We start from the raw sequence: 22,311 nt of genomic DNA on the forward strand, positions 1-22,311 counted from the left end.
GATGTCGCCATAGTGGTGTTGGTGGTGGGGGGAATTTCTGGCTCTGAATACCAAGTGTTAGCACGGCAATAGTTCACTGGGTGGAATTCAGAGAACTAGAGTATTCGTTTCTGAATCACTCGATTACAAGCACACTGGTGCTGAATTGGAGAGCAAGAAATAGAAGTAAAGGTTGAGAGCCAGGTAGTTGGTAGCCGCCGTTGTTGCCATGCTGTGATCGAACTTCGATGCCTGCACCTGATGCGACGGGTTCTTCACTGATCCATCTTTCAAACTTTTCAGTCTGTGTATTGCCGTTATCACTTGTAATCTGTATAAGATGTAACCATTGCTCTGCAATATTCTGCCGGCATGCATGCATGATGGAACTTTGTTCATGAGAGCATGGCCATATGCTGCTTGAAACCCGATCTGGAATTATGTTGCTGTAAACTAAAACTGTGTTCATATTATTTTTTTGGTCTTATTTGTCGCACTAGAATCGGAATGTAAGTTAGCTTTCAGTGATTTTGATGGAATGTCCTCTGTTTTTCTAAGAAAAGGAACAAAGTTGTCCAAACAAAGATTTGTTTTTCCAGAAAAGAATATTTTCTCTTTCTCTCACCTTTCCCATCACGGTGGGAAATCCTTCCAAGGACTTGGCCTCAAGTGGTTCAAACATTTTTGTTTCTCGGTCGGAATTTGCACCTAATAGATAAGCAATTGTATAATTTACGCTTAACTGAAATTAATATATTTGTTTCCCTAATAGCTAGTTGATGGTCAGGAAGCCAGTTTCACTACTATGTTCCTCCTCCTCTACTTCTCGAGCATCTACATTAGCCAAAGGCTCTCTAGACTCGTTATTAAACAAAAACTGAATTTGTTGTGCAATATATTTACATGCATTTCCCATGCTTCTCAGTGACAATGTTCATCCATGAAATGTATGTAACTGCTAGCAGAATGAAATAAAAAAATCTCTGAAAATGTTTCTCAACAAGAAAAAGGCGTTCTTTTGTCACCTCTCAGAAACTTATTTGTATAGAGAGTTTATTGTTCAAGCAATATTTTCCCTTATAATTTGTATCGAGAGCAATGAACAAACAAATAGATTGCTGTAAGGTTTAAAACTTATTTAAAGTTGCCCTAAATAGCAAGCAAGGCAATTTGTACAAAGCATTTATACTGGGTTCGCACTGTTTTTTTTTCTTTTTTTTCGAAAAGGGGGGACTCCCCGGCCTCTGCGTCAGAACGATGCATACGGCCAACTTTATTAAAAAGCAAATAGGTTCAACAAAGGTCTTAAAGTCGTAATGAAAGTAAAGAAAAGCTCACATAGAGCCTATAAAAAAAGTAACCAAAGCGCCACAACCGGCCGGCATAAACAAGATAAAGAAACTAATTGCCTATCCTATTACATGACCGCCATCCAAACCGGTTGAAAATATCCCGTGCTACCATCTCCCACCGGATAGATCCAGTAACCGAACGCTCCCTGGCCTCCGTCGGAGTGAGTAGCGACCACATACGGATCAATGCAGTGAATCGGAAGATAACCTGCAAAAAATGAAAATTTGTTGTTCTATTAAAAACCAAGTCATTTCTGCAGTTCCAGACTGCCCACAATAAAGCACATACTCCTACGCGAATGTGTCTCGCTGTTTCGGCCTCTATCCCGTTAAGCCACGTTCCAAATAACGTGCTGACAGAATTCGGAGGAGTAATATTAAAGGCTATGTGCACCATCCGTCATAGCACTTTTGCCAGCGGGCAGTCAAGAAAAAGGTGTTTGATAGTTTCATCCCGATCACAAAAACTACACCTAGTAGGACATGTCCAGTTGCGCTTTGCCAGATTGTCCTTGGTTAAGATGACTTGTTTATGGACAAACCACATAAACACTTTAATTTTCAAAGGAACTTTGACTCTCCAAACATGTTTGGAACTAGGAATGGAGCTAGAGTTGATAAAATCAAGACACATCGATTTAACTATAAATTCCTCAGTCCTAGTAAGCTTCCAGCGCAACTGATCGGGTTGTTGAGATAGCTGGACCTCCATCAGTCTGCGCACTAAATGGAGCCAAACTTCCCAACGATTGTCGGCTAGCGTTCTCCTGAATTGAATATTGAGGGGGGTGGACTGAAATACTGTTGCAACAGACGCGTCGCATCTTTGAACAATACTATAAAGAGTCAGGTATTGAAGCACGAGGGGTGTCTCTCCTAGCCAAGTATCCTCCCAGAAACGCGTGTTGGTGCCATTTTCGATTATAAACTTTGTCCTATTGAAAAAGGCTGATTTGACTCTCATCAACCCTTTTCAGAAAGGTGAATCCGTAGGCCTTGCTGTCATTTGGGACAAAGTTTTGGAGTGAAGATACCTATTACGGAGAATCTGCGCCCATGTGGCCTCTGTCTCTACAGATAACTTAGACAGCTACTTGCTGAGAAGACATTTGTTCTTAACTTCAAGATTTTCAATGCCAAGACCCCCCTGATCTTTTGGTCTACAAATAATATCCCATTTGGCGAGTATGTATCTTCTTTTTGGTTCATCACTTTGCCAGAAGAAACGGGATCGATAGAAGTCCAGCCTTTTCCTAACTCCAACTGGAACCTCAAAAAAGACAAAAGAAACATAGGCATACTCGTGAGAACCGAATTAATGAGAATTAATCGGCCTCCGTATGACATGAGCTTGCCCTTCCAGCAACTCAGTTTCTTCTCAAATCGATCATCAATGCACTTCCATTCTCTGTTTGTTAGCTTACGATGGTGAATTGGTATACCTAGATACGTAAAAGGTAAAGTTCCCAATTCGCACCCAAACAATTGCCTATAAGCCTCTTGTTCCTCATTGGTTCTTCCAAAACAATTCGCTTTTATGAAAATTAATTTTTAACCCGCTCAATTGTTCAAATAAGCATAACACCAGCTTCATATTTCTTGCTTTTGCCAAGTCATGCTCCATAAAGATGATAGTATCATCGGTGTACTATAGGATGGACACACCTCCATCCACTAGATGAGGCACCAAGCCATCCACCTGACCAGCTTCCTTAGCCCTTCCTATTAGAATTGCCAACATATCAACTACAATGTTGAACAAAATAGGAGACATCGGATCACCTTGTCTCAGGCCCTTATGTGTCTGGAAGTAATGACCTATGTCATCATTCACTTTAATTCCAACACTCCCTTTTTGCGTGAAAGATTCTACCTGTCGTCGCCAGGCTTCATCAAAACCTTTCATACGCAAGGCCTTTTGAAGGAAAGGCCATTTGACTTTGTCGTACGCTTTCTCAAAATCCACCTTGAAAACAACTCCATCTAGTTTTTTGCGTGTGGATTTCATGGAGCGTTTCATGAAGAACCACAACCCCTTCTAGGATGTTTCTGTTGGCATGAAAGCAGTTTGGGAGTGCTGCACCACAGAATGTGCAATCTGTGTGAGCCTATTAGTCCCGACCTTGGTGAAAATTTTGAAACTAACGATGAGAAGACAGATCGGCCTGAACTTCTCAATTCTCACAGCCTCTGTTTTCTTAGGAAGCAAGGTTATTGTTCCAAAATTCAGGTGAAATAACTGAAGCTATCCAGAGAATAAATCATGGAACATCGGTAACAAATCCCCCTTAATAATATGCCAGCACTTTTTATAGAACTCTGCCGGAAATCCATCCGGCCCTGGAGCCTTATTATTTTTCATCTATGAAATGGCTTCAAACACCTCTTTCTCCGAAAATGGGGTAGTCAAAATATCATTCTCATCTGCAGCCAGTTGAGGAACATCGTCAATCCTAGACTCATCCAGGGATACACAATTATCCTCCGGAGGCACAAACAACTGCTTGTAGTATTCGATTATGTATAATTTTAGGTTTTCCTGTCCTAAAATTGTTCCTTCGTCTTGTTCAAGCTGAAAGATTCTTTTCTTTCTGTGCTTGCCATTAGCGATCATGTGAAAGAATTGAGTGTTCGCGTCCCCCTGGACAACTTTGCGAACCTTAGCCCGCAGCGCCCACTTCAATTCCTCTTCACAGAGAAGCTCTTTTAATCTCATCTCCGCCTCAAGTTTAGCAGTAAGCTCCGAAGTGTGAAGGATTGTGGACTCGACTTTTAAATCTAGGGACTGAATAAGAGTAAGGAGCCTTTCCTTTTCAACCTTATAAATCCCACTAAGGTGCTTAGCCCACCCACGCAAAAACTCCTCAAGTGTCGTATCTTATTCTGCCAACGCTCAACCGAAGTTCTACCTCCTGCATCCTTAGCCCATTCCTTGGCTACCAGATCCAAGAATCCTTCTCTTTCAAACCACGCCAGTTCGAACGAAAAAGAATTTTTGTTCCCCACGTGGGTTACCTCACCGGAGTCCACCAGTAATGGCGTGTGGTCCAAAATTCCGCGCAAAAGCGCCTGGACTGTTACCAAGGAAAATTTTTGTTCCCATTCGACGCTCGCAAGGACTCGATCCAACTTCTCAAACATCGGGTTTGGCAAGGTATTAGCCCAGGTGAATTTTCTACCCGAAAGCTCTATCACTCTCAGATCCAAGCTTTCAATAATGGTGTTAAACATAAACGACCACCTGCCATCAAAATTAGCATTGTTCTTTTCCTCTCTCCTTCTAATAATGTTGAAATCACCCCAACCAAGATTGGAAGCTGCTCAGAACCGCAAATTCGAACTAGATTAGCCAAAAACTCCGGTTTGAGTTCGGGTTGTGCAGCACCATATACCGCCACCAGTGCCCAATTGAACCCATCGGCCTTCGACCTAACCCAAAACTTAACTGCGAAATCTCCCATCACTACACTTCGCACTTCCAGCAATTCGCATCTAACTCCAAGTACGATTTCTCCTGATCTTCCTCTCGGAGGAAGGCAGTGCCAATCAAAATCAACACCTCCTAATAAGGTACTGAGAAACTGAGGTGAAAAATTATCTCGACCAGTTTCCGAGAGTGCAATAAAATCCAACTTATACTCGATGGAAGCATCTGCAAGAAACCTTCTTTTAGCCAAGTCTTTCAGACCTCTGGTATTCCAAAAGATTCCTCTCATATTTCGTCATGAAATTTTTTAGTAGTACGGATCCTAGCACTCCTGCGCACCGCCGAAGCCGGGTAAATCTTCCGCTTCCACTTGCGTTTAGGTTTGTTTTGATCCTCCACCCGTTCCTCACAACCGGGCTCCGTGGATCTAATTACTTCACCCTCAAAGTGTCATCCTCTTCCTCTGACTCGGGAAAGGATGGTGCAAGGTCTGCACAAAAATTATCAAGTACCCTAACTCCTAATTGATTTGCATTATTAATAATCTCATTATTAGAAAAATGCAAAATGGAATAAGAGGTGTTGATCAACATACCAGTAGAGACCTCAATGTCACGAAGCTTGGCCGCCCTCATGGCGCACCACTGCTACATGTCGTCAACCTCTGGAAGATCCTGGAGGCGGCAGCTCATCCGCCGCCCCACAGATACCGGATCTGAAATCCCTCCAAACGCGATGACCTCCTCTCGAGTGGCCCGCACGAAGTAAGGCCTCCAGCCTCACCCCGAACACACTGCAGGGCTGCACCCCTCGAAGAAGCAGCAGGAGCTGCCGTAAGCAGCGGAGGGGAGCTCCAAGGCCCCGTCAACGTCGGCCTCGAACTGACGCCCTGGGGCGCAGGCGCGCAAGGGGAGGGGAGTCCATGGGCCGCCTGCCCGTACTCCCCGCCCGCCCCGACCCTCTCGCTAGAAGGAGTCGCGGGCGCCACAGGTGGTTCGGCCACCCTAGCCGCTGGAGGAGAGGAAGGGGTCGAGGCCACCTGCCCAGGGCCCCCTCCCCTAGGCTCAACCACCGTCGTCGGCTCCGTCGCCCGGGCTGAGGAAACGGTCAGAGCGGGAGAAAGAGGGGCCTCCTGCCCAAGCTCCTCCTCCCCTCCATCGACCGAGGTCATCACAGAGACAATCACCTCCGAGCCCCCGAGCACGGGACCATCAGCAGCATCAAAGTCCAGCGGAGGTAGCGTACGCTCCAGTACGTCATCAGACTTCATCCGGTCACCCCATAGTCTGGGAGGAGCAGAAGCTGGCTCAAACGACCCAAATCTCAGAGCGTTCATCGGCACCGAAGGGGATGGTGTCGTCCCGTCCCCGGGCGTCTGAGAGACGGACCCCGAACCGTTGGACAACTCTCGTCCAACATCATCCACTGGCGCCTCCTTGGCACCAGAACTATCATCTCCCTCGTGCATGTCTATATCAGTCCCATTGATGCCCTCAGCAAAAAGATCGGTATCCTCAAACTCAATCTCGAGGGTGAAGATTTCGCCCCTATATGTCCACTTAACCACATCAGGCACAAACTGAATAGCCAAAACACTCACCAACAATCGGGCCACCCCGTGATCTCGGGTGAAGGCCATGTCCACTCTCTCAGTTTTCCCAACCAAAATACCCAGGCTAGCAACAACCCGAGCATCCTGCATCGGCTTCGAGGAAGCCCCAGAGAAACGTAACCAGACCTGAGTAAGAGGCTTGCCATGTGGCTCAACCTTCTTCCACTCATGGAACTCCAGGATACATTCTGTGCCAGGCACTCTGCACTGCCCGAAACTCAGAAGTCTCTGCAAATCCTCAACAGAAGGGAAGTCAACCTTATACATGTTGCCCTCGAGACTGACAAGCTCCCACTGGTAGTCACCTGGAACTAACTCCATAAGCCTCTGCACAATCTGAGTCTCAGAGACATCACTTTTGGTAACTTTCACAATTTCAGTGGTCATGCTCTGGGTCTCCTCTGGGATCTCTCTCGCACTAGGAGACTCAAAGAACATCAACTCAGCACAATACACTCCATAAATAGTAATAGTCAGCATCTTATCACGCAAAATCGGGCACTCCCCCATATCATGTGCTGGCTTGAGGCAGGTATCACAAAGCTCAGTCACGCATTCCGCAATAAAGTGGCCCTTCTCGCCACAACGGTAGCACATCATCTTCTCCTTCTTGCGTGCCCACTTGGACGCTCTATCAGTGTCTGCCATGTCTGCAACCTCGACCGAACCCGTCACTGTGATCTCAGCCGTAGCCAGCGCGGTGACCACCTCCATAGCCTGACCGGACAGATCCGGCATCTGACCGGTATCGGCCGCCTCCGCGGAGTCCGTATGCTCAACGACAACAGGCGGAGGAGGCTGACGTTGCCGGTACCGGCCACCTCGGCAACCACGGCCACGATGACCACGGTAGCCACCTCGCTGCCGTTAAAAGGTCTCTCCGCTGTATCATCGCTCTGCCAAGCATAACCACGGCCGCCACCCGTCGACGACGAACCTCGGTGTTGGCCTTCACCATAAGCATTGTAACCATCGTCACCCCATTGTCCTCAGGACGGTCCGTTAGCACCACTGTTGGCGGGGCCACGGGACAAACCCGCCCCTCCAGCACCAGACTGAGGCGGCGGTGTATGCGTCTGCGCCGACCCAGGCCGCTTCTGCGTCGGCCTCGCGACGTGGTGCGGCGGCGGCGCAGCCCGAGGCTGATGGCCTGGCGCCTGAACAGGCACGACGGCAGGCCTAGGCTGCGGCGGCCGTGGCCCTTGCGCCGCGCCGCCCCGTCCCGTAGCCGCAACCGGACCCTGCGGTGGTGGCCGAGGCCCAAGAGCAGTCCCGCCCCGACCCGCGGCGCCCACCGCAGCCGGTCCCTGTGCCAGCGGTCTCTGCCCAAGCTAGCCTCCACCGCATCCCGCGGCGGCGAGCGCTGCACTGGCCACCACCGGAGGTCTAGGAGCAGACGGTGCCGCGGCACCACGCCCGACGCCGTCCGCCGGCAACGTCACACCAGCACGAACAATGCCGGCCGCGGCCGGCGGCTTCTTCCCCGACGGCGCACCCGCACCTCGGCCAGCCATGGCCACGAAAGGAGGAATACGAGCAGCACGCCCCAAACCACATGACGGGAACCCCGGTTTCGCCCAGCGCCAAGGAACCCTAGCACTCCGCGATGGCGAACGGGACGAGCAGCAATCGTACTATCTCCTGCATGTGTCGGCGCCTCATACCCAGCTAACCCCAGCCCACCAAATCTCGGCGCATGCGCACTCAAAATCGGCCCATCTCGGCCAAGGAGGGAATTCAAACACAACGCACGGGCCGTCGTGATCTCGATCGCCGGTTTTCCGGGCGTGACCGCCGCGGTTGCCGCCGGCGCCGATCTAGCCACCGCCCGGCGAGCGTTCCTCCTTCTCTTAACTACGATCCACGACTCCGGCCGAATTAAATCGAAAAGGGTAAGGTTTGGAAGACTGACCTTCGGGGAGAGGACCCTTCCATGGCCTGATCGCCGTCGCCGCCGTTCTCCGATGAACCACACGACGAACCATCTCCTTCTTCTCTCCCGCGTGAAGCCCTATCCTGGCCGGATCATCAGGGGGCAAAACCTTATCGATAGTCGTCACCACTTCATCTTCGTTGTAGCCGGCGTTGAAAAACTCGCAAATTTGGTCATATGGCGTCGGCAACGGCAGAGATTTTGGGGCCGCTGGTGAGGGGCGTTTGGTTGGAGCCCAACTTTTACTCCCTCTGTTCCAAAATATCAGAATTTGTGTGAACAGTGTCAAACTTAATGAGGTTTTACTAAATCAAACCTAGAGCTTCAAATATGTTGGAACAGAGTCTGTTTCAGTCCCGGCATATTATAGGACAATATGTCAGATCAGAACTTCAAACAAAAGACTTTTGCTTACTCTTCTGCCCCATCTGCTGGGTAACAACAGTGTCCACACATTCTCCAGGCATGGCCATGTCAGTGTTGCTGAAATTTCCACGCGACGCCCCAAGTTGCACGCACAAGTGACATTTGACAGGACAACACGGCACAGGTTTCCATCAAATCAACACGCACAAGCGACGCCCCAAGTTGCACGCACAAGTGACATTTGACTGCGACGATTTCTTAGCTGCAAAGAAGAAAAGCAACTACAGGTTTGCGTGATTGGCGGTGCACAGACCCAAAGAAGGGAATATGGCAGGCTATGCAAACAGTGCAAATATGTGTCTAGTTTCTGTTACCTAGCCAGTTTCTTTGGCATGCACAACTTTGTTCATGATAGATTGGTCAACCCGGAGAGATATGTTGCTTTAAACTAAAACTGTATTTCAATGAACAAGGTGATGAAATTGGGGGGCTGAGTTGTGCTTCTTATCCAGCCAAAAGGAAAACTTGTCTTATCCGTCGCACCGGAATCAGAATGTATGTCAATCTTTAATGTGGATGCAGTTAAGTAAATCAATGGTGTTATGGATCTATCATATGCAAAAGAAAAAATGTATGCAAGTTAGCTTCTCGGTGACAATGCTCATCCATAATGTATGGTACCGCCAGCAGAATTGAAATACAAATTTTCTCTAAAATTGTTTCCCGACAAGAAAAAAGAGGCCTTTGGTCACCTCTCACAAACTTATATGTATCAAGAATTTACTGTTTAAGCAATATTGTCCATCAGAATTTATCGAGAGTAATGAACAAACTAACAGATGGATGTAAGATTTCAAACTTATTGAAGTTGCTCTGCACTGCAAGCAAGGCAGTTTGTATAAAGCATTTATACTGTTGGTACGGCTACAAATAAATTGCATCACCCCATGATACACATATACATACATACTAAATTATAGTACCACACATTGTATATATACCTCACACATCATCTTCCTCGGACACCACAGACAGTTCCTCCTCCGAGACCGCCGTCAGCTCAGAACTGAAAAGGTAAGAGTCCTCCACATGGTTGTGCCCTTCGTCGCAGAAAAACGGCCTCGAAGGCATCTGTAGGCCATCAACCCCAGCCTCCAGGATCTCAATGACCTCGCTCATCGTCGGCCGATCACGAGACCTCATCTGAATACACCATAATGCGACAACGCACAGCTTCTTCTCCAGCTCGTGCATGTTGGCAGCAACTGGAGATATCTCGCCCGCTTCTTCTTGAGTCAGCTGGTCATACACCCATGACGGGTAGTACGCCTGGCTTGAGGACCCCATGTTTGGATCAGCGTTCCTTCTCCCGCCGGCCATCTCCAGCAGCAACATCCCGAAGCTATACACGTCGGACTTGCTGGATATGACGCCGAAGCTCCGGGATATCATCTCGGGGGCTATGTAGCCGATGGTTCCCCGCATGGCACTTAGTGGCACGAAACTGTCACCCCTCGGATACAGCTTGGCGAGCCCGAAATCGGCGACCTTTGGGATGAAATTGCTGTCGAGAAGGATGTTGTGCGGCTTGATGTCAAAGTGTAGAATCTGCATGTCGCACCCCTGATGTAAGTAGTTGATCCCCCTGGCAATGCCCCGAGCGATCTCGTTGAGCTTGTCCCATGAGAAGCTCTTCTCAGCAGAGAAGATGTACTTGTCTAGAGAGCCATTGGGCATGTACTCGTAGACTAAGGCCCTTCGCATTTCCTCCGAGCAGAACCCCACCAAACGCACCACGTTGACATGGTGGATCCTGCCGATGGTGGAGACCTCGCTGATGAAATCTTCTCCATTGCAGTTGGAGTTGCCCTCTAGCATCTTCACGGCGACATGGACATCGCCTGGGAGTAGCACGCCCTTGTACACGGTACCATAGCCCCCTTGGCCCAATTTATCTCTGAAATGGCTTGTGACTGCAACTATATCTGTGTAGGAGTACCTCGCCGGGCCAATCATTTGTTGAATCCTGAGGAACTTCTCAACTGCATCAATTATGATCCTTGTTTTCATGTACTTGTAGGCTAGGAATATCCATACAGCCAGGGGTGCCAACAAGAACCTGCACAGTACTGCACAACAAGTCGACAGATACGGACATAAGTTAAAAGAATGTAAATTATTTTTCGAAAGTAAAATGCGTATACAATTCTCACGTACCAAAAAAGAACTTGGGGATAGCAATAGCAGATACTATGGTTGCAACAATCAAAACCAACTTTGCTGTGTGGATGTGATCGTTACCATCCTGAGTCACGCATTCTAAGAAGTGCACCTCACTCCAGAAAATAGCATGAGTCCAATTAATAATGCTTGTGCCAGATATTTGCTCCTTGAAGTAGCTGCAAATCATGCAATTGTAAATAAATTATAATGCAGGCTGCCACCGTCAGGTTGGCTTAAGAGCCCCAAGTCAATCCTTCAAAAGAATAGGGAGGTGAGAAACTAAAGTCGGGAGGAAATGGAAGGGTGATCACCTGATTGAATTGTTGAGGCATAAGTTGATGTTCTTTCTTAACTGCTCAGATGCAGAAGGTTCCAAGTAAACCGGGACAGGAAACTGGACAGTAAACCCCTTAGAAATGTGCTGTGTGATTTCTGCATAACTTGCATTCTGTAGCTGTCGCCAATAAGAAGAGTACTCATCCCTAAATGGAATCTTGGCCAGGTATCCACAATAAGGTTCAAGATCTTCAACCACACATGAACCAGACACCCAGACATAAACATATGAATTGTTGGCACTCAGGCAAGCAACGGGCTTGTATCTACTATTATCTGTTACTGCTCGTGAACAATTACAAAAACATGCTTCGTAGGAACTTTGAGTGAGCAAATAACGAAAGCCAGGTGGTGAAACTGAATCAGTGTCGCCGTAATATCCAAAGTAAGGAATGTGATTCCACAATGGAAGAGGGCAGCTGCTACTGGTATTGAAGTTGGTATCCATGACCCAGAAGTAGGAACCAGTGTAGTTGATGGCAGTCACATAGTATGTTCCCGTGTTGATGTGAATTGTAGCCTTGCTACTGGTGCAACCCAGCTCGTATTCTTCAACACCACACTCATGAGGATCACCTCGCCGACGGAAAGGATATGATATGTCTCGGAGATGTCCACAGGAGAACAGTGAGCATCCATCATCTCCTCCCTGGACATGATAATCTGCTACAAAAACAGCAAGAAGGAAGAAGACAGTGAAGGATTGTAGGGTAATAGAATGATGAAATGCACCAGGGTTCCCCATGAAAGCTTCACAGATGCACTATGGACTTGATATCCTGGTTTGTTCTGTTAAGAGTACTAAGGAGGGGAAGGGATCGACAACAACTAGTTGATCATATCCAGCTGTATATACTAATATGACTTCATTGGTATATACACGACGTGTGAAAGAGGAAGATATTCTCTCGATTGTGTGGCTAGGAACAGAAGACGACCCAGTCGGAGTCTTCTGTTAAGTAGAGGAAGATATTTCTCTCCCATTGTGTAGCTAGGAACAAAAGACGACTCGAGGCTTGAAGTCTTCTGTCCCATGACAATGACAGTATCAAAGAATTTCCACGAAATGCAAAATGCCAATCAAAACATATTTATTGCTCATGCCACAAGGGACTGGACAGAAGCAAGTCTGCAATCACACTCAAACCACTAGAACATGACAGGTGTTAGCATTTGAAATCTACTCCTCAGGCATAACTATCCATAGAGCACAACTCTGACTGCCTTTTTTATTGGCTACTTGCCACATCTTCTCCCCCTCGGTTGCAGAAGCACAGAAAGATGAGTAAATTACTTGTCATAGCCCTCCTGCTGCTGCCTCTGATCAACAATGGAATCTACTTGGCCATGGCATGGGATGATCAAGATTTCTTCAAATACTGCCCACCTTCCAAGTGCAGCCAACATGGCCCAGAGGTCAGGTTTCCTTTCTGCCTTGAATCCAGCAATACATCAGCAGCAGCAGCAGCATCATGTGGATGTAGCGGCACCGGCGGATTAACCAGGATGTTAGCATGCTCTGGTCAAGACACCATCCTAGTTCACCCAGTTCTTGGCTCATACAGTGTCAGTGCCATAGATTACAGACATTCTTCGGTGAAGCTCATCCCACTTGTAGACCCCTGTTTGGTGCTACAGCAGAACCTCGTCATCTCCAGAAACTGGTCGTCTCGACAAGTTGATGTTATCGACGGCATGCAGCTGCCTGATCGTGATCGGCAATTCTCAATTTGGTCAAATAGCAATGCAAACCTGGTATGCTGTTCAAGTGAGTTCACACCTGCTGCTGCACATGCCGATAGCATCGCAGGCCCAGTCTCCTGCCTTAGCAACACAACCCACTTCTTTTATTTGGTGGATGGTTATGAAGGCATGTCCATTCTTCCATTGGACTGCAAGGTTTTCCCAGTCTCAGATGGCATCGGTGGCCGCCTGATACCCATGTATAAATTTGGGGAACGGATATCAGACACATTCTTGTCATCGTCCTTTAAGGAAAGCGCAGAAAGAATGCTCAGTTTTGCTGAGATGACAGTGTATTGGTACTATTATTTGCATTGCATGCTATGTGAACTCAGTGGGCAACGCTGCGCGTTCAGCTCACAAAGGAATGAACAATTCTGCATGCCTGACCCTCATGGTATGATCAGTTATAACTGTCAAAACAATATATTAAGATTTTACTTTACAATTTACTCATTCTACAGTTCCATGTGTTCGAATGTCCACATTAGACTTTCTGTCAACTAATTTTCTTTGAAAAATTGGATCACAAATCCTGCTCGAGCAATCAAACTGAAGGACCCGGTAAACAAATGTGAGAAATAATTAACAAGGGGAAAAAATTGCTCATCTTTCAGACACTACTGGCCATAAATAATCCGGAACTGTCATCATTTATTCTAAAATTTTCTTTGCAACACTCAATTAACATGCATGCTGCTACGCTTGAGCAGCTACCACCAGCATGCCTATGCCCGTAGGGGGCGACGAGAAACTGGGATTGATGGAATTTGGGCAGGTTTAGAGGGAGCGGTGAGCTAGCTAGGCATTTTGGGGAAGTGAATCGGGGAGGCATAAATAGCATCGTGTATTTGTTCCTCATATATTAGATTATTAGGGCAATGTACTGCAGCCACGGTATACAGCACTCAATTTGTCTGTCCTAAAACTTTTTCTAAATATAATTTCTTTCTGCTTATCTCATTCTCTTTCTTGGTATTTGCAGGTTCACGTATCAAAGTCATTGCAGGTACTGCTCCAACCAAGTCTTTTTAGCTTCAAAATATAAAGGAAAAAATAAAAGCTTTCTGTTGTACAAATTCTTATTGCTGGTTACTCTGACTCTTGACATCTTCTTATCATAACAAATAGTACTAAGTAACGGCTTTTAAGTCCTGGTGCAATATGCTGATGACGTATTGTTTGCTTATTCAGCTACATCATCGGTGGCCGCATTTGTCGTTCTTTTGGTGACGGTGGCCACTGTGCTTTATTTTTCACTCAAGACAAGATATAATGCGGAGATACACATGAGGGTCGAAATGTTTCTCAAGACATATGGAGCATCGAAACCCACGAGGTACACTTTCTCTGAAGTTAAGAAGATGGCAAGACGGTTTAAGGAAAAAGTAGGGCAGGGAGGATTTGGGACTGTATACAAAGGCGAGCTGCCAAATGGAGTGCCCGTGGCAGTCAAGATGCTAGAGAACTCTACAGGAGAGGGAGAAGCATTCATCAATGAAGTTGCAACCATCGGACTTATCCATCATGCCAATATTGTCCAACTCCTCGGATTTTGTTCCGAAGGAATGAGACGGGCTCTTATTTATGAATTCATGCCTAATGAGTCATTGGAGAAATACATATTCTCTGATGACCCTAATATTTTTCAGAATCTTCTAGTACCAGAGAAGCTCCCAGATATTGCTTTAGGCATCGCCCGAGGAATGGAATACTTGCATCAAGGGTGCAACCAGCGCATCCTCCACTTTGACATTAAGCCTCACAATATCCTGCTGGACTACAACTTCAATCCAAAGATCTCAGACTTTGGCCTGGCGAAGTTGTGTGCAAGGGACCAAAGCATCGTCACCTTAACAGCGGCAAGAGGCACAATGGGCTACATTGCACCAGAGCTATATTCTCGGAACTTTGGGGGAGTATCGTACAAGTCAGACGTGTACAGTTTCGGCATGCTGGTGCTAGAAATGGTGAGCGGGAGGAGGAATTCAGACCCAAGAATCGGGAGCCAGGACGATGTTTACCTCCCTGAGTGGATCTACGAGAAAGTGATCAATGGGGAGGAGTTGGCGCTTACTTTGGAAGCGACTGAAGAAGAGAAAGAAAAGGTGAGGCAGCTGGCTATTGTCGCACTGTGGTGTATCCAGTGGAACCCAAGAAACCGGCCGTCGATGACGAAGGTCGTTAACATGCTAACTGGGAGGCTTCAGAGTCTGCAGATGCCACCAAAGCCTTTCGTCTCATCTGAGAATGAACTTATGCCATAATTTAAAACAGAGACTACCATACTCTGTCAGCATTCAAGGTTGTACTTTGTCTACATGTGTGATGCAACCATAGCAACCAGTGTGTTTCGATGCTTTCGGTCCATTAAGTCTGAAGATTTATGAATAATCACTGGTCTCTACCATGTAATAATAGTACTCTACTACTCCCTCCGTCCCATAATACAAGAGTGTTTTTGGCACTAGACTACACTAGTGTAAAAAAACGCTCTTATATTATTGTGTGCAATTCAATACTCCGTTGATTACCTTATAATTCAACCGCCATTCCCGCATTTTCTCTGCATTGCAGTCCGTCCACATTTGACAGTTAGTGATATCTGACGCTGACGGATGAATGTAATCCTTTCCAGCACAAGGTGAATGTAATCCGCCTTTTATCTGCAAATCAGATAAATTTGCAGATAAAATGTCACCAATGAATCAATAATGGCATCAAATCGAGCTTTTTCACTTAGTCGCAGTATATAATAACAGACTAAATCAGAAACTGTGGGAGTGATGTAGCGCAGTAATACCTATTGATCTTAGCTGCTGCTGCCTGCTGCTGCTTGCTGCCGTTGGGATTTGGTTGGGCGGGGCGGCGGACTGCTGCTGCCTGACCGCCGATTCAGTCACCGATGTGGGGGGCGACGGCCGGGGTCAGCTCCCTGCCGGCTGCTGGTGCTGGGTTGGGGAAACCGGCACGGCGGACGTTGGGAGCGGACTGGACGGTGGAAGTGGTGGGCGGCGGCCGGCGTCATCGTCGGCGGCGGTGGGCGGAGAAGCGTGGAGGCGGCTGAGACGGATGAGAATGGATAGGATCCGTGTGCGCGGCCAACCGTGGTCCGTGGCTTCTAACAAGGCCTGCTGGCCAGAGCCTATCACGTTTGCCGGCCCACGACCAAAGCTTTCCCTTCTCAGCTCCAACTTTGCTCACTTCTCATAAAAATGTTTTTTTAGCTCATTGTGTCAAATAGTCGTCGAAACACACATCCTCCCCCTACCCCGGCTTTCCCCGTATGCCATCATCACTACCCATTTGGCCAGCTATGCCCCGGCGTTCTCGTCTGCCCTCATCACTGCCGCCATCCACCTTGATGATCCATCGAGTGGCACCGTCCAAGTCCTCATCACGCTCGACCCATGGCTGACATTGGTGTCGCGCTGTCTTCGTCGCAGTCGACCACACAGGACTTAAATGAACCGCAGTCACTACGGCACATTCACATATGTACGGTTTTCTTTCTACTTTCTTGGAATTGTGTTAAAAATATAAATTATACTATAATCTATAATAAAGAGGAGTAAAAATATTCAGTGGTTTTAGAAATATTTAAACATAAAAATGTTTGCTTTAAAATTTTCATCTTTTAAATAAAACTTAATGCAATTGAAACAATGTTCATGTATATTAAAAAGTATTAATATAAGTTTCAAATTTGATCATGCCTTTATTAGAGAAAAAACATCTAATTTTTAAATGTGCTCACACATCATGTAAATAAAAACATGTTGACCTGTTTGAAAAGGGCGTTCTTATAATTTTAACTAGTGATCATGTCCTTAAAAAATGTTCATGTAATTTAAAAACGTGTGCATGAGTATAAAAATATAGTCATGCATTTTCTCAATAAATATTTATATTTCTTTTGGACAAAAATATATAGAGAAATGAAATGGAAAATGGAAGAAAAGACGGGAAAAGGAAAAGAAAATGAAAAACCCGAAGAATGTACGAAGTATTTGGATGACACGATAAAGTTAAATTAATTATGACTAGCACTGGTCCAATCTTGCCTTCCACACATTATACATGCACACACAACCACGCATATATCATGCATCTACCTATCTTTTAATTGACCTCATGTCATATCCCATGGACACGAGGTGTCCGTACATCATCTGGTTCCACGTGTCCGGGACCCCTGGCAGGCACCAGTGGCTGCAATCCTCTGGCGCATCTGATGGCGTCTCGGGCTCCCGGTGCCGCGACGGGTGCCCGTCCCCCCTCATGCCCGTCATGTACGTTATGTTCAAGAAAACCGCATCTTTGTTCATCCCATGCCGTCTCCTCATGCTCTGTGCCGCACTTGAGATCATTGTGTTGATCCACAAGTGCTCATGCTGGTCACTCTCACTGGTAATCATCGTTAGCGGATCCCATTGGTCCGCGCAAGAGCCACCTGTGTCCCATGTCCCGTTGCCGTAGTGCGATGGAGAATAGCTCCTAAAGAAGATGTAGCTGCTCTTGGAGAGTCGTGGATTGGTTAGTGCCCAATCTTTCACCGTCTGGAGAGACTGTCGGAATGCTTCCTTAATGTCTATTGTCATGTTGAACCGATCGCCCACCGTGAAATAGTTTCCACTACGACCACGGATTGCAACTCTAGTCAAAAAATTAATCATTGTCATAACAATGTAAATGTGTAATGAAATAGCTAGCTAATTACTTACGATTTGATGGTCTTGTGTAGGTTCCACCAGTGGCCCGTGTTGAGGATGAGCACGTCAGCGCCAGCCCAGCGGGCAGCATGCCGTGGTAGTGCGTCAAGTCGGATGGCCCTCTTGATGGCGCCATCGCTCGCCGGAGGGAGGCGATCAACCATGACGAGCATTGGTGCGCGGTAGTACTCCACGGAGAGGTTGTAGTCCGCAAAGACCATGGAGAGATAGCCTTTGTGCCGGCTCAGAGGCTTCCCAAACTGCTCGTATATCCTCGAACCGGCCGGCACGGCGGCGGCGAGCATGCACAACATGGACTCCCACTGGTTGCGGCCAATGGAGTCACCGACGAACACGATCCGGCCGTTCCGGCTCCTCTCCAGCATATCCGTCGCATTGAACCTATAGAACATGATCATATTTCTTTAGAATTCATGGTGGCAGAGACAAGAGTTAGAATTCATGGTGGCAGAGACAAGACAATATCAGAGATGTCAACAACAATGGTTACCGACGTACTTAGGGAGGTGGCAGCTGCCGCGGCGAGGTTGCCAACGCCAGTGTCGAAAGGACGAGTCATTCCGCCCATTTTGCACGCAGCGGAAGCCGGGGTCGAGGAACGGGCAGTCCTCCCCGTATGGCATAGCATCAGTGGAGCGGCTCCTCACCCATTTCCCATCAGAGTAATCGCAGTCACAGGTGGCGGCGTCCTTGGTGCAAGCCGTAGCGCGGCCACCGCCGTCATCGCTAATCAGGCGCCGAGCCCGGAAGAAGGGCGCCTGCGTGACGACGACGGAGAGCGCAAAGAGGATGAGCAAAATGGAGGGGACTGGAACATCTCTAGCACGCATGGGGTAGGTCTATGGCTATAGGTGGGTAGTAATTGATGGGCTAAGAGGAGAAGGAGGAGCTGAGAAGTAAGAGTGAGTGGTGCTAATGCCACGCCAGGAGCACATGCAAACCTCTCCTTGCCTGCTGTCCATCTCTGGTTTGAATATTTCTTAACAAATTAATTAGTTGCATTTACATATGACAATAACAAAAGTGCCTGGGGCTACATCCATCATCTTGTTGTGACTGCATTTCCATCCCCTGGACGGATAGTATGTTCTTATATCCAATCATTGCATGAAAGTTGCATGATCTTTGGTTTCAGAATTATTATTTTTCATCTTCTTTATAGAATGTTCAGTTGTGAACTTGTGATCTTACATTACGCAAGTGTGCGTGTGCAACTCGATTGTAATCTTAGGAATTTTCTTGTTCATCCTAGTTAGCAATCATATATGAACGAAGTTATGAATAAGATGTACATACAACTTGAACACGCAGCTTCTCGTTATTACAATTGTGATGGACCCCTCCCTCTGTTATTGAGATGGCCCGATAAGATCATCAACTGTATGCGTAAGACTTAATGCCCACAATAAGCAATGCCAGCCCAACATAGATCGAAGATCTTCAACAAACATAACTCGATAATTTCATTAACATTGGCTTATATCCGGAGACAACACCACTGAAATTGAAGCTCCTAGATCCAGAGCATAGCTCCCCCGCTCCTAGGGTTCCCCCGCCGCCGCCGGTTCCCCCGCGCGGAGCCGCCGCGGCGGCGATCGGAGCCCACCGGAGCCCTCCCGTTCCCCTTCTCCTCCCCCCTCCATTCTCCCGTACCCCCGCGCCGCCTCCCCGAGCGAGGCGGCCGGGGGTCCTTCCACCGTGCTCCTCCAGCTCTCCCCCGCATCCCTCCCTCCTCCCGCCGCCGTCAGTGTGCGTCGCCGTTCCTCGGCCGCGTGGTGCTGGCGGCGGTGGGCATGCCCTTCCCCGTGCGCGGCCCTTCCCTGCTCGGGCGGTGATGGCCGGCTTTGGTGCTGCTCGTCGGTGGCGATGCCGCGAGCTGCGGTGGTTCTCGACACGGCGGTGCGGTGGCGCTGGGCTTGGCGGCGCCCGCCCTGCCCAGATCTAGGCCTTGGGCCTCATCCGGGTTGGGCGGGCCGGTGGCTCGGCGTTCGGTGGCGTCGTTCCCTGGTGGTGACGTGGTGGCGGCGGTCTCGGGCGGTGAGGGCTTCGTCGATCGGCGCGCTGCAGCGTGGTGACAGGACTGTCCGGGTCCAAGTGGACCCGGCCGGGCATTCGGTGCCCGGCAAGTCGTTGTCGTTGCGTCCGGTCGGCCCCGCTGAGGCGGTGGAGGCTGTTCCCTCCCTCCGGTCGCGTTGTGATCGCTCCCGTGGCTGTTTGTTCCCTTTCCATCTCTAGGTCTCGTGTTGGCAGCTCCAGTAAGGCAGCGAGGGTTGCCCGGTAATCGTGGTGGTACTTCTTTGGAGGGTGCAGCGGTTGCCGGGCTTCCTTTCTCCGTTGATCTGCCGATGTCGGCATTTATTTCTCTTCTTTTTCTTCTTGTTTTTTCTTTTGGGCTCTGCTGTGCTGTGGCCCCAGCAAACTGAATGTATCGGTTGTCTGCTTTATAATATAAAGCGGGGGGAAACCCTTTTTCTTAAATTGAAGCTCCTAAGTATTACCCCATCCTTCTAGGTTCACGAAGCCCGCACGCATTTTGAACTTTGATCATCAATTAGAACAATAAGAGTTATGTACCGTAAAAGTCGTACAGTTGAAAACTTCTTTAAATGCAATCCAATGACATGTGTCATTGGAATATAGTTCAAGAAAAACATTCCAATTCTAATGTAAAAATATCCATTTGTTTCAACGAAAATGTCCACCTTATGCTAAAAAATATGCATGTAGTCCAAGGAAAATGTGCCAGCCATTGAATTAAAAGTGGTTGTCTAGCGCCAGAAAACATAACACTAGCCACTAGCTCAAAAAAAAGTTCCAAGTATTCAAAACACAACCAAAAGCGTTTTAGAAACTGTTCATGAATGTTGGTAAACAAATAAAACATCCATTGAACATAAAGAAATGTGAGTTCAGAAAGAATCTGACAAAAAATCAGAAAAAAAGTAACACGTCGGAAAGTACATATAGGTGAAAAGGAAAAGAAAAGAGATAAAAAAAGGAAAATTAGACAAAAAAGAAGTAAATATAAATCAAACCAAAAATAAGAAAAAGGAACACAAGTACTTCCTCTGTAAACTAATATAAGACATTTCAGATCACTAAAGGGAGTATAACCGAAGAAAAAAGTAGAAGGAACAAAATAACCAAATAGAGAGATGAAAAAGAAACAAGGTTTGCAACCCATGAATTTTCATGAGAACTGTGATGAACCTCTTCGCCTGTTATTGGGCCCACCTGTTAGAAGGGAGAGAGGGATTTGGTGGAATTGTTGATGTATTGCTTGAGCCTCGTAGGCATATATATATAGGAGTACATGGTCATCTTGAAGTACAAGTCAAGGCAGGACCAAATCCTAGTCTATTCTATACTCCCTAATAATCCTTATACTCAACACCACCTGACAAAGGTTAGTTGTGGGTGTGCGTCATCATAGTGCCCATAATTAGCACGGTACTAGTGAAAAAAGACGACATGAGCAGTCAAATATAGATCAATGATCTTAAACAAACATAGTTCAATTTTCTTATCAACATGGACTTATATCTCAAACATATGCACCACTGGAAGTGCAGCTCCTAATTATAGCCCCCATCACTCCGGGTTCACGAGGTCCGAACGCATTTTGAATTTCGATCATTAATAATGCCAGTAAGAGTTATGTACCATAAGAATTATGCAATTGAAAACTTTTTCAAACGCAATCCAACGACATATGCCGTTAGAATATAGTTTGATATTCCAATTATAATATGAACTTTTTATCAACTCAAACTATTGAATTAAAAGTGCCCATCTAGCATCAGAAAGCATGCTACTAGCTCAAGAAAATGTTATTCAAAACACAACCTAGAGTCTTGTAGAATTTTTCATCGATGTTGGTAAACAAATAAGAGACAATGAAAAAACAAATCAAACATTCGCGAACATATGAAGAAATCTAAGCCAAGAAATAATTAGACCAATAATAAATAAATAAGCCACTAAACATCAAAAAGTACATATAGGTGAAAAGGAAAAGAAAAAAGAAACAAAAAATAAAATAGAAGACAAAAAAGAAACAAGTAAATATAAATCAAACAAAAAATGAGAAAAAAGAATACTACCACATCTTCAACTCTAACTAATAAATATAAAAAGAAAAATAGAAACCAAAATAGGGAAATGCTAAACAAATAAGAAACCAGATAAGTAGAAAGAAAAACCAAGGTGCGCACACGGCTTGAACCCACGACTTTTTATAAGTATTTTCATGAACCTCTTTGTCTCTTATTGAGCCGGCCCGATGAGGATAGACTGTACTGGTGTAGGCGTCGACTCTTGAAGTCCATGCTAAGCCGTATCAGTGAAAAGGATGGCCAAAGCAGTCAATTTCCTTTTTCTTTTTGACACAAAATAGTAGGAACTTCCTGCTGCGCAAATATCAAATTTCCATACAAGAGTATGTACATATATGTACAGAATAGAGAAACACGAAACAGAATAAGGAAACGATTCACTGAAGCCCAGGCCGATAAGGAGATATACTTGTTTCTCTTGGCTCTAAAGATGAGCAGTTTCAGTTCTTCCTTGAACTTCTTTATGCATCTGCAGAAGCTAGGTTGAACTCT

General features: G+C 46.7%; 3 protein-coding genes across 7 annotated transcripts; 1 reads left to right on the forward strand and 2 right to left on the reverse strand.

Annotated features, from left to right (window-relative positions):
* Positions 1 to 9,509: 9,509 nt before the first annotated feature.
* On the reverse strand, positions 9,510 to 16,078 carry LOC109766047 (rust resistance kinase Lr10). Of its 5 annotated transcripts, XM_045233760.2 has the most exons (5): positions 15,775 to 16,078; positions 15,506 to 15,637; positions 11,204 to 11,891; positions 10,887 to 11,068; positions 9,510 to 10,798 (listed from the first exon to the last, which is right to left on the reverse strand). In XM_045233760.2, the coding sequence occupies exons 3-5, from the start codon at positions 11,674 to 11,676 to the stop codon at positions 9,672 to 9,674; spliced, it is 1,782 nt and encodes a 593-aa protein (XP_045089695.1). In that variant the 5' UTR covers positions 11,677 to 11,891; positions 15,506 to 15,637; positions 15,775 to 16,078; the 3' UTR covers positions 9,510 to 9,671. The 5 variants fall into 5 exon arrangements, with proteins under 5 accessions (XP_045089695.1, XP_073362220.1, XP_073362211.1 ...); XM_073506119.1 differs by lacking the exons at positions 15,506 to 15,637; positions 15,775 to 16,078 and having other exon boundaries at positions 9,510 to 10,680; positions 10,759 to 10,798; positions 10,971 to 11,068; positions 11,204 to 12,252; XM_073506110.1 differs by lacking the exons at positions 15,506 to 15,637; positions 15,775 to 16,078 and having other exon boundaries at positions 9,510 to 10,680; positions 10,759 to 10,798; positions 11,204 to 12,252.
* Positions 12,234 to 15,424, forward strand: LOC109766048 (rust resistance kinase Lr10). The gene is made up of 3 exons (XM_020324817.4): positions 12,234 to 13,368; positions 13,957 to 13,980; positions 14,166 to 15,424. The coding sequence occupies exons 1-3, from the start codon at positions 12,510 to 12,512 to the stop codon at positions 15,236 to 15,238; spliced, it is 1,956 nt and encodes a 651-aa protein (XP_020180406.1). The 5' UTR covers positions 12,234 to 12,509; the 3' UTR covers positions 15,239 to 15,424.
* A 902-nt stretch (positions 16,079 to 16,980) lies between the features above and the next one.
* LOC109766053 (protein trichome birefringence-like 8) lies at positions 16,981 to 18,673 on the reverse strand. The gene is made up of 3 exons (XM_020324822.4): positions 18,203 to 18,673; positions 17,696 to 18,085; positions 16,981 to 17,606 (listed from the first exon to the last, which is right to left on the reverse strand). The coding sequence occupies exons 1-3, from the start codon at positions 18,532 to 18,534 to the stop codon at positions 17,087 to 17,089; spliced, it is 1,242 nt and encodes a 413-aa protein (XP_020180411.1). The 5' UTR covers positions 18,535 to 18,673; the 3' UTR covers positions 16,981 to 17,086.
* Between the last annotated feature and the right edge of the window lie 3,638 nt (positions 18,674 to 22,311).

The sequence above is a fragment of the Aegilops tauschii genome, chromosome 1 (genome assembly GCF_002575655.3).
Source record: "Aegilops tauschii subsp. strangulata cultivar AL8/78 chromosome 1, Aet v6.0, whole genome shotgun sequence".
In the NCBI taxonomy this organism is placed as follows: domain Eukaryota; kingdom Viridiplantae; phylum Streptophyta; class Magnoliopsida; order Poales; family Poaceae; genus Aegilops; species Aegilops tauschii.

What these genes read in the sequence shown, in the direction of transcription:
- LOC109766048 (XM_020324817.4), top strand. Translation starts at nt 12,510, where the DNA reads ATGAGTAAATTACTTGTCATAGCCCTCCTGCTGCTGCCTCTGATCAAC. An exon ending in CTGCATGCCTGACCCTCATG is followed by an intron (nt 13,369 to 13,956) that starts GTATGATCAGTT and finishes TGGTATTTGCAG; the next exon opens with GTTCACGTATCAAAGTCATT. An exon ending in ACGTATCAAAGTCATTGCAG is followed by an intron (nt 13,981 to 14,165) that starts GTACTGCTCCAA and finishes TTGCTTATTCAG; the next exon opens with CTACATCATCGGTGGCCGCA.
- LOC109766053 (XM_020324822.4), bottom strand. Translation starts at nt 18,534, where the DNA reads ATGCGTGCTAGAGATGTTCCAGTCCCCTCCATTTTGCTCATCCTCTTT. An exon ending in GGCAGCTGCCACCTCCCTAA is followed by an intron (nt 18,086 to 18,202) that starts GTACGTCGGTAA and finishes CATGTTCTATAG; the next exon opens with GTTCAATGCGACGGATATGC. An exon ending in CTACACAAGACCATCAAATC is followed by an intron (nt 17,607 to 17,695) that starts GTAAGTAATTAG and finishes CCGTGGTCGTAG; the next exon opens with TGGAAACTATTTCACGGTGG.
- LOC109766047 (XM_020324815.4), bottom strand. Translation starts at nt 11,973, where the DNA reads ATGGGGAACCCTGGTGCATTTCATCATTCTATTACCCTACAATCCTTC. An exon ending in TGCCTCAACAATTCAATCAG is followed by an intron (nt 11,069 to 11,203) that starts GTGATCACCCTT and finishes CATGATTTGCAG; the next exon opens with CTACTTCAAGGAGCAAATAT. An exon ending in TATCCCCAAGTTCTTTTTTG is followed by an intron (nt 10,799 to 10,886) that starts GTACGTGAGAAT and finishes CTTGTTGTGCAG; the next exon opens with TACTGTGCAGGTTCTTGTTG.